At 34.3% G+C, this 15753-nt stretch overlaps 1 protein-coding gene across 10 annotated transcripts in view; it reads right to left on the bottom strand.

The window, feature by feature from the left end:
• The window catches only part of ehbp1l1a (EH domain binding protein 1-like 1a), a 64157-nt gene extending 49671 nt beyond the window's left edge, over window positions 1-14486 (bottom strand). For 6 of the 10 annotated variants that reach the window (XM_065275487.2, XM_073812000.1, XM_073812009.1 and 3 more), the window contains exons 1-6: window positions 14043-14486; window positions 3912-3969; window positions 3424-3519; window positions 2874-2927; window positions 2495-2673; window positions 518-657 (exon numbers count right to left, since the gene is read on the bottom strand). In XM_065275487.2, coding sequence (XP_065131559.1) covers window positions 518-657; window positions 2495-2673; window positions 2874-2927; window positions 3424-3519; window positions 3912-3969; window positions 14043-14146 — 631 coding nt within the window. In that variant the 5' untranslated portion in view covers window positions 14147-14486. The remainder of the gene's footprint in view (window positions 1-517; window positions 658-2494; window positions 2674-2873; window positions 2928-3423; window positions 3520-3911; window positions 3970-14042) is intronic. The other 4 variants (XM_073812010.1, XM_073812008.1, XM_065275489.2 and 1 more) reach the window with 2 other exon arrangements.
• Window positions 14487-15753: the final 1267 nt, after the last annotated feature.

Raw genomic sequence — 15753 nt, 5'->3', positions numbered from 1 at the left:
AACTGTTGAGTTAAGCCAAAGACTCTAAACATCTCAAATTACCAGCATTTTTTTTCTAAACAGGAAATCCTTGTTTATAAACTGGTTTCCAAACTTCTAGTATTACCTTTGGTAGTATAAAGTACAGTGCATGGGACTAAGCATGAGACTATGCTCCGAATTTAAATTAAGTTTACCGTATATTCAATTCAGTTTGTATACCCATTAAAAGTAGGGCTATACATTGTTCTAAACCTCATTTAATATAGAAGTGACTTCTGGTTATCGTGAATAAAGATGAAAGCCTAAATTCCTAACTTCACTAAAATAATGAGTTACCACGGAAGTATTGTTTCTTGCTCATTAATCACACTGGGCAAAGTCAAGCGAAACGAATAGCATTGTGAGACACAGAGTGTGCTCAAAAATGGCAAATTTAGGCAAATGTATTCCGAAAATCTACATGTTGTACAGAGCATGCACACAAGCTTCACAGTACTCCTTGCACAGAAAGTGTTTGTATGTTATTACTAATTACCTATTACAGCCGTGGCCATTTTCACTGCTGTACTCATTCTTTTGTCCTCTTCTTCATCACTGTCATTGAAGTCATCCAGGTTTCCAACATCAGACTGCTTTAAACTCATCAGACTGGCCAAACTCTGCATGTCTTCATCACTGAATAGATAACACACAATCACAAGTAAAGCAAACACTAGTAAGTAAACATCAAAAGTTAAAACTCATCACTCATACAGTAACTACAACAGGCATTCGTGTGCTATACTAAATCCTGATTAATTTATATAAAAAATTTAGAAAACCATTTTTTTGAAAGTTTTTTGTATACAGCAGATTTAAATTAGTATGTTTTAACAGTATATGTCATGGATGGGCAAATTTGATCATGGAGGGCCGGTCTCCTGCAGAGTTTAGCTCCAACTTGCTTCAGCACACCTGCCTAAAAGTTTCTTGTATGCCTGGTAAGATCTTAATTGGCTGCTTCAGGTGTGTTTAATTATGGTTGGAGCGAAACTCTGCAGGACACCGGCCCTCCAGGACCGAAGTTGCCCATCCTTGGTATATGTTACAAATCTGTGACAACATGGGAGAGAAGCTCATTGCAGCGTAAGAGCCTTTAATCTACAAGTATATTTATACTTAATAATTTACTTATCAGTAATCAATTGTTTTAAAGGATTAAAGTGTTTCTGATAAAAAAGGATGAATAATTTTCACCTTTTGATCGGAACATACTGAAATCACTTCCGGTCTGCTTGTCACATGCGGTGTAGTCGCAAAAGTTTTTTTTATGCATCCAAAGCTCAAATTGGATACAAAAATAATGCACCCGTAGATGGTTGAAAGTGTTTGCACCCCATGCAGCCCATTTCCGACTCTCCTTCTGGTTTATCTGCCCTCATGTGTCATGTACAGTGGAAAGGCGGTTTTAAAGTAACCACGCTGATTTTAAATCAGACAAAGATGACTGACGGGGCAATAGAGAAGATTGGAGGGCCGCATTTGGTCAACTGGCCGCCAGTTGACTAGCCCTGCTATACAGTACAGTATGTCGTTTTTGTGTCTCTTTTAAATTCGTCATTTTTAGTAGTATCTGTCACTATACAGAAGTGGCGGCTCGTGACTGCTCATCCGAGGGGTGCAAATTCAAAATAAGTGTTTGGAGTGTCATGTGTGTTGCTTGTGTTTTCAAAATATGTCTTTGTTGTGTCATGTAAACCATGCATCACGTGTTTTGTCAAAATAAGTGCCTGCTGCACAAGCGTCAAAACTGTTTATGATAAAAGAGACGCTCACGTTAAAAAAAACGCAAGACTCTCCCTTAACAGTAAACTCTGATTACGCATAAGATTATGCGAGTATCTGGCAAACGCGAGCGTCTCTTTTATCATAAACCCTTTAGACGCGTCTGCAGCAGGTACTTGACACGTGATGCAGACAAGATCTCTCGATGCGCAGAACAAATATTTTGAAAAAGGAACCACACACATGACGGCTACATACATGTTGTGACGAACTTTGCATCGAGTGCCCTGAAAAAAGAAGTCACCGGCCGCCACTGCTTTACAGTATGTGGTTTTTGTGTCTTTTATCATATGAAAAATATCATATAGGCTAGGTCAACACTGGGAGTCAATGCATATCAAGCCTACTGGCTGGTCAAATTACTTAATCTGTAAAAGTAAATATATACAATTATATTTTTTGTTTCTTGCAGCTTCCAACTTGTGTCTTTTTGCTAAGACTGCGGCAGGAAAACATCCTGGACAGGTGGCTTGTCCATTACAGAGCTAACAGCATCCACATACAGCTGTTTAAAAATTATGGACCAATATTATAAAGCCTTATTGACTGAGAAATGAGAAAAGGTTAGGCATTCTGCCAAATGCTAATTGAGAATTTTCCTTTAACATTATACAAAACATGACATAAGATCTGATCATAGATCAGGAGTAGAACATAAAAACATCTGAAGAACATGTAAACAACTCACGTGGCTTTGCCCTCTTTCAGGAAGACACAGGACAGAGTGAGTTTGAGTGTTACATCCACCACTTTCACAGACAGAGGCTTCAGTTTAAGGACAAGTTCAAACTGAGCCGGCGTCGCACTTGCGTACTCCTTCATGTTTACATCAACTGATGCTAAAACTTTCCGATGGCCCTTTGTTTCCTATTTTAGGGATGAGATGGGGTTACACAGCTGACAAAGAGCACTGTACTTTTAAACTGTAGTGTATTGTTTTGTAGACAACATTAAATAGGCACAATTCATGATCTCATTATCATTTAAGACATCCGTTTGAAAACTGCTGCATTGTGATAACAATATCTTTAACAAACAGGGTATGACTTCAGAGTAGATAAACTCACATTCTCTATGATAAATGTCCAGTCTTTGTCCTCAAATTCATCTGCATTTGGATCCTAATGGGAAATTATTGAATATGTTTAAAACTTTGAGTAATGGATAAGGAACATAATAAAGCTGGTTGCATGTTTTTATGAATGGTATTATAATATAGTGTTTATAATTAGAGCTTTCAAAAGATTAATCACGATTAATCGCATACAAAATAAAAGTTTGTTTTTTCATATTATGTGTGTGTGCACTGTGTGTAATTATTTTGTATATATTTATAAACAATACACACACAAATATACAGTATTATGCAAACACAAACTTTTATTTTGCATGTGATTAATTGCGATTAATCTTTTGACAGCCGTATTTATAGTATAATATTATATAATTTAAATATTATAATGTATATAATATAATTATATTTGTTTACAAATAATTACTTATATTTTAACAATATTATTAGTTCAATATTATATGTATTCAGTATTTTTTGCAGCATAATAGAACAAATATTTTCTACAGTTTTCCTGTAATGTACAAAGCATATGCGTACTGCACCTTAAACAGAGTGAGTGTAATGTCAATGTTTTCAGGAACCTGCCAGACCACCGTCCCCCTGTATGGATTCTTTATACCTGGTTGCCAGCCATGAAGCTGAGGATGAGAATTAAAATTGCAGGGGAATACATTATTTCTATTAACACTAATATCTAAGTAAATTATATTTACAACCAGTAAGAAAACGTAACATGCTAGTTACCTGATAGTTATGCATCCTTTATAAAATAATCATGAATAATAATATAGTGTATGCAACAATTAGAGTTTATCTATATAAATGCTAATTAAATTACAATCACATTACGTTGCAACCAATTGTTAAGTGTTTGTGCTACTGAGAGTGTATTTGTCTTTCCTGCTATGCAAACACTTCTCAATCTTCTGTGTGCAATTACTAAGTCAGATCCCTCAGTAATCCTTATTTCTCAAAAGATCTGAAAAGGAAACAGATACTTTAAAAGTAAAAATACACATCTTCCTCTTACCCTGGAGCAAATGCGTCTGTTTCGTCTGGTCCATACCACTCTCAGTTTGTCTGGCTGCCTATGAAGGACAAGTAATACACAATTACCCAATACAAAAGAGAAACACCAAAGGAATCATATCATTTAGCCTATGTAAGCATGTAACATTGCATGGAACTTGGCCTAATACACAAGAATAATTTAAATTTGAAATGAGCCATGAAAGAGTAAAAACCATATACACAAAACTTTCCCCAGTGATTTGCTTAAAGGGCATTAGTCATCAGTGTAATGACTAGAAATAGCATCATGTGCACTTAGTTTGGTTATTAGGTTACTCATCTGACCCACATACAGCAAAGCATTAGCTGGCCCTTACGAAACAAAAATATATTGCAGTATATTGGAAAATATCATGTAATATATTAGGCAACATATTCCCATATATGGGATTTAATATTTATATTTTCCAATATATTGAAATATATGCATGAAACATACATGTATATATGAGACAAAATATATTGCAATCAAGAACAAAAAGGGCACTATATTTTTTACATGTAATAGTTTGTCTTTATATGCTTTGATATATTGCAATATATGCATAGACCATACATGTATATATGAGACAAAATATATTGCATTCAAGAACAAAAAGGGCACTATATTTTTTACATGTAATAGTTTGTCTTTATATGCTTTGATATATTGCAATATATGCATAAACCATACATGTATATATGAGACAAAATATATTGCAATCAAGAACAGAAAGGGCACTGTATTTTTTACATGTAATAGTTTGTCTTTATATGCTTTGATATATTGCAATATATGCATGAAACATACATTTATATATGATACAAAATATATTGCAATCAAGAACAAAAAGGGCACTATATATATATATATATATATATATATATATATATATATATATATATATATATATATATATATATATATATATATATATAAAATGCTCGAGTAGGAAGCTGAGATTCAGGCGCGAAGAGAGGACCGGATGCGTAACAGACACCAGCAACAAGGAGGCTGATAGATAGGTCCTGACCTATGATCCTGACCCACATTCCTAATCTGTAGGTGGCGGTAATGCCACTAAAAGTTGTTTGCCAACTGCCAGTAAAACTCAAGAAGAAGAAGAAGAAGGCTGATGTCAGCAGGCTCCAAGGAAACTTCAAGTTTTAAAAGGTATATAAGTTTTCAGAGCTGGTGCTTTTCAGTTTTTATTGCATGTCTGAGAGATTTTTGTGAACAACTTGTTGTTCTGCTCCACAGATGCTGTTTTAAAACAGTTTCCTATAAGGCCAAGGAAGCTGATGTCAGAAAATCTATCAACAGTAGAATCTGCGAGCTAATGGCATTAAGACACCAGGTGAAGAGCAGAAGCATGGGTATGTAAGTGGTTTACATCAGTGAAGATCCAAGGTGGACTCCTAACCAGGATAATGGACTGTTCTTTTGGCAATTTTTTTTTTTTTTTTTTTGCTTTTTCACGGTTCCCAAAACTTCTTGAACGTTTGTTTATTATTTATTTGTTCATTATTGTCTGTGCATTTTGTTTATTGATATTGTCTTTATTGATATTGTCTTTATATTGTATAATGGCACTGCTGAAATTTTGAAATGGACATTGGTAATTTAAGTTGCTTTAATTTATATTTTGTATATTTTTTGTTTAATGGCACTCTTTTAAAATGTACTTTATGTAAATGCAATGCAACACATTTATGTAATGTAACCTCTTGTGGTTTTAATAGGCCTATAGAGCTCTGTACCTCAAATTGGGTTTAGTATCTGTGCCTGATTAAAAGAAAATAAAGGTGGCTTTTGATAGATTACCCATCAGTCTGTGTTAATATGTGGGGTAAATGTTTGTATATTGCAGGTTGCATATTTAAGTATTTATATATTTTAGATGTTTCATGTACATATACTGTATATATCCCAAATATATTCATACATTGTATGTGCATGTTCTCATATATGTACACATATTGTGCATACATTTACAATAAATATGTACATATATTTCCATCTAATTTTAAATATATGCAAAATGTATTCCACAATATATCAAACACATATCTACATATATATTTCCATATAGTTGTACATATATTTGAAATATATTCTACCATATAGTAAACATACATGTGACACTATATCTGTACATATATTGTTAATACATGTTCCCATATATGCACATATATTTCACATATTTTCCATCTAATTTTACATATATGTTAAATATATTCCACAAGATATCAAACACATATCTACATATATATTTCCATATAGTTGTACATATATTTGAAATATATTCTACCATATAGTAAACATACATGTGACACTATATCTGTACATATATTTTTAATACATATTCCCATATATGCACATATATTTCCCATCTTATTTTACATATATTTAAAATGTATTCCACAATATATCGAACACATATCTACATATATTTCATGTATATTTCCATATAATTTTACATATATTTGAAATATATTCTACCATATAGTAAACATATATGTGAAACTATATCTCTACATATATTGTTAATACATTTTCGCATATAAATCAAAATATAATATTGCATATATTTTTAAATATCTAAACACATATATTATATCCATGTACAATATATTGAAAGTGGCAATAATTTGTATATTTTGCAATATACTGCAATATATTCCACATATATAGAATATATGTACCATCAATATATTATTCCATGTATTGCCAATTTATAATATATTGGAAAATGGAAAGTAAAATAATATATTGCAATATGTTACAATATATTTCAAGTAATATATTGGTAAATATATTTTCCTTTCGTAAGGGGGCATCTTTAGTTTATTAGTTTCTTTGCGCTTTTACCAAAACAGGTATCATGTATTTGGAAGTCATCTAATAAGCTAACATTGCAGACCTTTGTTACTCTGTGTTTTGTGTTTCAGCATGAGGTTTCAGCCTGACACCCATTTTGGCCTTGATTAAAAAAACTCATGCTCAATGTCTATTTTGCTTGGTGCTTGCTCATATATGCTTTTTGTGTCCTGTGTCCTTTGTTGGAAGCACATGCCCCTTGTTTATTTTGTCCCATGTGCTTTTTGTAATAGATACCCCTCTTCCCCAAGGGTCGCCACCCGTCAGTAGGCGGAGCTTCTATTTTAGACCGCAGTCTGAAGGGCACCACTTTTAAAAGTATCAGAGTCATACAAATAGCTACCCAAACAGTGTTTTTAGATGCATTAATGCTTATTTTATGTCACAAACATAACTACCACAATAAATGTACAGTTAAAAATTAGTAATATCAACATATAAATTAAGCTTAAGTATGAAGTGCTTGCAGTTTTACATTGGTGAATGCAAATAAACAATAAATGAAATCAATTTTAAATAACAAATCAAATGGACAGCTGTAATTAAGGCTAGACATGGACCAGTATGAGACTTAAGCGGTATGATAACCTTAAGCAAAAAATTTAGCAGTATTGCCATTGCAATAAATGGTGTTCTTTTCTAATAACTGCGTATACAAACGACTTTTCAACTGGACCATTTTTTAAGCAGCATGCAACATGTATTTCAGGTAAAAAAATAAAGCCTTTGAATTATAATATTTTTTAAAAAAAGATATTTTTGTAATATATATTAAATGTAAACATCAAATCAATTACATGACTTAAGGATTTAATTAATTTTGTGTAAACAAAGCTCATACCTTGGAAACAGTATCACAGAAAATGTTAGTTGTTTAAAAAAAAATGTAAAACTTTGGTAAAACCTTGAAACCTGTAACCGGCCCATGCCTTATTAAGGCTTGTAATCCCGATTCATTTTTCAATTAATTGTGCAGCCCTCGTATTAATCAATAAAAATCTTGCTATTGGTTATCTACATTTAACAAGACTTTTTTTAAGATGTATCTTTTTTGTCCCCAGAGTACGTATGAGAAGTTTTAGCTCATAGATAATTTATTACAGCATGTTAAAATTGCCACTTTGTAGGTGTACCCCAAAAAATTGCAGTTTTTCGGTGTGTCCTTTTAAATGCAGATCAGCTGATCTCTGCACTAAATCTGTCTGTGCTGTGGCTGGATAGTGTAGATTAATGGGTGGTATATTATCCCCTCCTGACATCGCAAGGATAGCCAAATTTTAATAACCTATTTTTTCATACAGTATGCTTGCAAAGAATGGTTTACCAAAGTTACTGGGTACAAAGTTACTTTTTCACATTTTTAAGGTTGATAGAAGCACTGGGGACGCAATTATAGCACTTAAAGGGACACTTCACCCATTTGCATTAAGCTTTGTATAGATAGAACCCCAGTCATGTTTATGAATGGTCTTGCATAATTTCCTCAGTTGCCGCTGAGACAGGAGACATACAGATTTCAGTGTTGCACCTTCTTTAAATGATGTAAAATCATCATCCAATATCTTTGTTGAGGGGGTGAGACTACAAACACCCCTTTTCTCGGTCAAATAGGCACCAAATTCTAAATGTATGTTACATTTCGACTACAAATATGACGCACTTTCAATAAAGATGAATGTTTCTATGGGTGAAATGCTCCTTTAAACATGGAAAAGTCAGATTTTCATGATATGTCCCCTTTAAGACGATACTTAAGCAGTTCATCCCTACTACAAAACTGTGATCCGGGTGGCTCTTTTTAAAATGTAAGCGATATAAGTACCACACAACAAATGTATTTCTTGTGGTTCAGTTGTACTTGATTAACAACATCTGAGTAAATAGTTTTTTATTAATATGCCATAAGTCACGGAACATATAGGTCACACGACAAAGACACAAAGCAGGTGCATTCACACAATTTTGTAATTATCATCATTACAAAATTTCAATGTGTAAAAAGCGTTCACATCTTTGTAGAGTTCGTAATTACAGCTTGTGGAATAGGAGTTTTCTCTTGTGGAATAGGAGCTACGACTTGTACCACATATCCGCTGCAACCTTAAAAGCACTTCCAGATTATGTATATAACATATATTTACACAGAGCTTAAAATATGTTGTTTTTGTTACCTGATGCACTTTCTGTGTTCTGCAAAAATTTGCAAAAACATTCAAATGTAATTTAATGTTGTGATTATGTATTTTACAGCTGCCAACAATATTCTTTGACATGGATTCATTTTGATGTTATTACTGTTGCTACAGAAGAGTAAATCCCCATGACATGAACAGCTTTGGGCTGAAGATCATGTGTTGTCATCTCGAAGCAACGTTATTTACGATAACGCGTGAACGCAGCTTATGTCCGCAATGTATGCATACTGTACTTAGACATACTTTATTGAATGTAGTTTTAAATGGTTGATAGGTACTTCATCTAATTCAGTACATGCTCTCAGTACACAATTTTGGACTGTGCTGGTTCATTTTTTTATGTTGCCTTGTGATTTACCCGTAGTAGCTGAATATAGAAAAGTCAAGTTTTAAGCTGTGTAGTTATCTTGTGTTTTCTTAGTTTATGTTGGTTGTGTCCCCTCGTGGGTCTTTTGCTTTCTGCCTTGTTTTTGTATAATACAAATTTTTATTGTTCAAGAGCTGTGCGCCTGTTCCTAAGAGAGCAGTGCCATAAACACACAAGTTAAAATCCCCATGTGTATTAATAGGTAAATGGGGTATGGCAGTGTAAGGAGAGTGTCTTTTCAGGGCTGAAATAGGAAGTATAACCCGAGACATGCTCCACTTTTTCTTAGTGTGTTTACCGTCTAACTGGTTCCTCTCAATGGAGGGTGTGGCCTCTTTTAACAAGATTATCTGATCAGCTGTTTAACATGCACAAGCCACTTCCTCATGGAAGTGTTTTCGGTTTCAGTGTGATCTTGAACAGCTTTTTCTGTTTTTTTATATTAATTGACCTTTGTGCTATTTGTCAACAGCAATACTAGATACATAAAGATGACATCCTGCAGAAGGCATTGTCTAAACACATTATAAATGACTCATTACATACAGGCCTAGTTTAAAACAGTTTTAAAGACAACAGCCACTTACAAATCCTCCAGCAAAAACCAACACTGACAATGGCAAGGAAATAATGGTCAAATTATCCTCCTAAAACAAATGGAGTCTATTCTGAGACAGCCGGAAGAAAGCTGGATCCAGTACGATAGCACATGCTATTACCAACTGTTCTTTTTTTTAATATGCAAATGACTAATTTTGTAATTTCAAAACATACATTTATTGCTTTTACTTGGCTGAAGTAATCACTACATGAAACACTTTTGCAAGTGTTGTTGTAATATAGTATGTTGTTAATACATAATGCACTATAATAATGTTATGTAATCAGAAATGTGTATTATATATTATATTTAATTATATATTATATGCAATGTCAATAATTTAACTCAGACACATTTTTAAAAAGCTGAGATGTTTTATTATGGTTGTAATTTAACCGATATGTTTTTTTTCCAAAATGTTGGGTTGATTAAACCTATTTCTGGGACAAAAATATAAACTTTCTGGGTTAATTTAATCCTACGTCTGAGTTTGCCACTTTTTGGCCCAACGCTGGTTTGAAAATAACCCAGCATTTTTTAGGGTGCACTTAGGTAATTAGTTGGATTCCCCAAACATATTGACAAATGCATACCTTGCATGCAATGTAAATCGCATTTTGCACAACAGGGTCTGCTACATTAATAAATGCAAGGTCATTTGTAACTAACAGTGCATTATTCATAAGTATGAATGAGTAAAACTGTATCTGCAATATTGTTTAGATCCAAGTTCACATTTTAGTCAAAGTTATCTTGCTATGCACTACATATGACCAGAACAAGTAGACTGTCAATTTCACATGTTAATTGTTATGCAGTGAATTAACACAAACACAATACCTCTTTGTTCTGAAATATTGGGTTCAAACTTAAAGTACCACCATCATGTTTTAAGCTACACATGTCGTGTCAAATTACTTTAGACAGAGTTTAACATTAAAGTGTATTAACCAGAATGCATTGGATTTTGTGAGAGTTTTAAAAGTTGAAATGTTTTAAACCGAAACTTAAGAAACAGTGCTTATGTTGAGACGCAATGAGACAGCAAAGACATTTGTCTGCATGACTTCATTTTAACTATTGAAAAAATGGCAGATAAAATACAAAAACGCACCTTGGATAGTTCAGACTCAGGATTGCACACATTCAGGACTATGGATTAATTCTAATACCCTATACTCTTTACTTGTGTGCCTATCTCTCTCTGTATTGTATTTGACTTATTTACTGCCACCTTCAATTGTGTATTTATTATCTAGCTCTGCAACCCTTTACTACAGATACTTTTTAACTGTCACACTGGATGATATCATATCCACCTCAGTATTCTTATACTCACTACTCTTAATATTTTTGTACCGCCTACATAATAACATATGACGCTTTAATGACAATGACACTTTAAATATCCCAGTGCCCTCCACTTGTGTTTAAACACTTATGATGCTTTTAAATTGGTGTATGATCTGGTAAATGTTACTGTAAGTCTAAGCCTGATCACAAGCATTTCAATGCTTAGTTTTCCCACTGTAATGTGTAAATGACAAAAAAAAATGCGTTCTGACGTCTTTACATCCACCTCAAAGTGGCAAACGAGATTCAAAATGTTTATTGAGTAAATAAAAATATATACATATATATTCAATTTATGCAAATATGCTGACTTCTACAGTTACTTAAACCCCATTCACACAGACCTCTGGTCCCAGAAAATACCCGTAAAATTGCCAGACAAGCGTCTGTGTGAACAAAAACTCGTTCCGTTAATCTTCTGGGATCGTTGCCGGAAAGAGGACCTAGTCAGATACCCGGATAACCCTCTGTGTGAACAAGAAGCCGCAAGAATGCCGTAATGGGCGTGTCGTAGTGAGGACGCGCGCGTCATCAAACCAAAAGCTTATGGTTCAGCTCCTTACAACGAGAGATAACATGCATATAAACATTCACCAAGAGAAATGTTGCAAACTAGATTGAAGCAGTTACCAGGAAATGATAAATGAGACGCATAAACAATGACGCACGTGCCGTAGTGAGGACGCGCGTGTCATGGCAACATAAAGTTGGTTCAACTCTTTAAAATGAGGCATTTACAACATTCATGACGAGAAATGTCAGCAAACTGGACTGAAACAGATATCAGGTAAGTTAGCTGGTCACTTACTGCGTTGAAACGGTGATCATTCAGCAGCATAAAAGAATATTGCGTCACGTTTTAAATGCATATAAACAATCACGATGAGAAATGTATGAAAACTGTATTAAAGCAGAGATCAGGGAGCTCGTCAAATATCCACTCTGAAGCTGAGATCATTCACCAGAATAGAACTGTGCGTTCACGTGCTCCTTTGTAGTCTTATCATAAACAAAAATGCACGCGAGTTGTTTCTGGAGAGAGAAATAATAAATAATATACAAACTTCAGACGCTGCGTAGAAGAGAGGGCGGGACTTTCAACAGGACACGTGTCTTTCCGGGACCATCAGAAGCCGGGTAGTCATGGCAGTGTGAATGAACAAAAAATGTAATCATCCCGAAAAAATCCCGGATGCCTTTCCCATGTATTTTACGGAATTTGTGTGTGAAAAGGGCTTTAGGCTATTCTAAGTATACACTGCTTGCTTTGCCTTAGAAACCTTGTGTAGTATTTCTCTGCATGACATCCATTATAACCCAATGTAACATCAATCACTCATTACTGCACCTGGAAAAGGTGGTGTTGGACAATTAACATAAAGGGGCGGTTACTTGAACAGGGATTATCTTAAACCAGGACTAGACCTTAGTTTAATCAGGAAATATAACTAGTTTTAACAAACATGCCTTAATAAAAACATTACTTGTGTGCATTTTGAGGAAAAATTAAGGGCACAAAAGTTTTGAGATATGTCAGTGCAGGTTGTTTTTAGTTTGGACAGCTCTTACATTAATTTTAGTCCAGGACTAGTCTAATCCCTGTCCGGGAAACTGCCCCAAAGTGTTTCTGTGAAATATTTTTTTTTCAAATTAGTGAAAAAACAAACATCTGCATTTTAATTGAAGCTGTAATAAGGGAGAGTAAAGGTGAAGAGGGGAAACTGTGGGCCCCTGGGTCTCGTATTGCAGGTCACCCTCAACATAAGCTATGTGAATGAGTGCAAGAAGTCTAACACAGTGCTAATAGTCTCACAAGGGGCACAGAAATAGGCCTAAACTGGAATATTACATTGATATAATTTATGAAGCATTATGTTCATAAGTTATAAATCATATAACTTTATAATTATATTATAAAGCATAACAATTACATCATAGCATTAGACAATTTATTATTGCATAATTGCATAATGATTAAATTAAAATTCTAGATATAGCCTATATACATAATGCTTCATGAATTCCATAATAGTGGGTTATTCACAATCACAATGTCACAATCATGATCCAACCACGTGCCTGTCAAACCACACTAACTGAGAGCAGCACCACATTAGTGGGGATCACTTTACACAGAGCTTAAAATACAAGTAAATTAAACAGTATGCACGGGTTTTGAGACAAAATGTTTTTAACTGAAACTTAACCATGTTATCAGCAACATCACAGCATAGTCAACTTTTATATCCTTTTTTTATTATCTAATAGTGCCGTCATACAATCTTCTGTGCAATATAAAATAAAGATTAATTGTTATTATTTCATGCTGCATCTAATCCGCAAAATAATATTACAAATGAGTGAATTAAATTCACAAAGTAAACATGCCTGTAAGACCCTTACGAAAATTGTGTGGTAGGCTAACCATGTTTTTTGCGTGTGTATTCATTACGCCTACTATTAGCAAAACCATTGTTTTACTACACTAACCATGGTTTAACTATTGCTTTTAAATGTAGTAAAACATGGTTAATTTTCGTAAGGGGTAATCTATTTCACACCCTGTCCCTGATGTCAGACCCTTCTCTGCTTTCTATTACGTTTGGTTTCACTATGAATTTATCACACACTCTATTAAGCCTGAACATTTTCGCATGCTACTTATTCGTCTGAATAAGTAAAGTTTCTGTTGACAAAAACAAATCCTCTCTTACCACTTTCTCGTGCACTCTACAGTGAGTTCTTGAAAGGACGCAGCAAACTGAAACTTCGAGGCTCTTTTGCCAGCGCGCTGAAGTCTCTTCCAAACCGATGTCATGATGCAATTACAATAGACGAATCCTTACAATAGAGCCTGGTGAATTAAAACGCCATCTGGGAAATCGTTGTGTCAGATCGCCAAACACAGAGAAAACATAACAAAACAAAACTGCGTGAGCCTCGCGCACCGCCGCCTCATTCACACATGCTCGAAATGTCAATGTGAAGGGCGGAGATCGGCACAAACGCATCAAGGGAAACACATTACCACTGGGCAAACTGACATGTTGCACTACTTGATTTATTTAAACCACACTGGCATACATTAATAAACAAATCTATCCATAATGTTATATTGTGTTGTCAGAGCAAATAAGCTATTTTCATAGGTTGCTCGGACGCATAAAAATGTACATATGATCATTCGTGCGTTGTATCATTTGCATTCGCCCCTGTGACGTTGGGTTGCGCGTTTAGGGGTGGGGTATCGTTATTGTTTTTTCTAATAATGATTATGGTGACTTTTACATTTTCAGTAAATCTATAAAGAGCTTAATCACAAAATAATTAACCAATCACTTAATAATCTATACTGCATACTGCTTCAGTGTAACTTTTAGTCTCTGTAGTGTGGACACATAAAGACAGCAAGCAATGTTTGCTGTAAAAATGGGCCTTACACTGTATTCATATTATTATCCATCTGTAGGTCCAACATCCAGTGTAATTCTGCTTGACAGTCATGTGGCCAAATGGCATGGGGACTTCACTGAAATGGTTAAGATTTAAGTAAGGTTTATAGTAATTTCCTGGATATAAAGGCATTACCTTAAAGTGATATGTAACAGTTTTGTCCTCCCATGTTACATTACAGTTACAAAACACTGCTCAGATTTTACTGTAAATTTACATAACAGTTTTACAGAATCAGAACTTAATTACAAGTTTGCACCCACACAAATATTTTGTTGTGGTTTCAGAAGCTCATAGTACTTAAATAGCATACAGTATATATACATAAACACAAGAAACAGAAGCATTTAAATATGTATAATTAAAAATAAAAATAGGTACTATACAAAAATGTAGTTGAGAGTTATTTACGGATGTGCATGATAAGTGAGTACTGTATTTAACAACAGTGAATGTTGTACACAAACTAGATTAGAATGTTGCACTATAGTATTGCACTTTGAAAACAGGTAAATATTGCACTTTAAAGCAATAGCAGCAGTAGTGGGTGTGTAAATGTTAATGGTAAAAAAATGGACTGTGGGAAGAAACTTTCTTTTTGGTCTTGTGCCTGGATGTTTTTGTGCACAGGGATCTGTAGCATCTGCATGGGGGCAAAAGTGCAAACAGGCTTTGGCCTGGGTGTGAGGTGTCTTTGATAATGTTTCCTGTTTCCCCACTCTGGAGATCTACAAGTCCTGGAGGTTGGCCAGGGGCACACCAATGATCCAATGAACCAAGTACTGATTCAGTAACATTTTACTTAAACTGTATTCTTCATAATTCCGTAACAGTACCCTCATAACAGTGTATTTCTACAGTTAATTATGTTGATATATACATCTTATGGGGAATGTAATACATGATTGTTTGATAGTGCCATTAATATAATGGTCTGCTTGTTTTTGAAGTTGATATTTGAAGTAATACCAT

This window comes from Paramisgurnus dabryanus, chromosome 2, assembly GCF_030506205.2.
Source record: "Paramisgurnus dabryanus chromosome 2, PD_genome_1.1, whole genome shotgun sequence".
NCBI lineage: Eukaryota > Metazoa > Chordata > Actinopteri > Cypriniformes > Cobitidae > Paramisgurnus > Paramisgurnus dabryanus.
The sequence above is the reverse complement of the archived record's forward strand: the minus strand, read 5'-3'. Positions and strand labels throughout refer to the sequence as shown.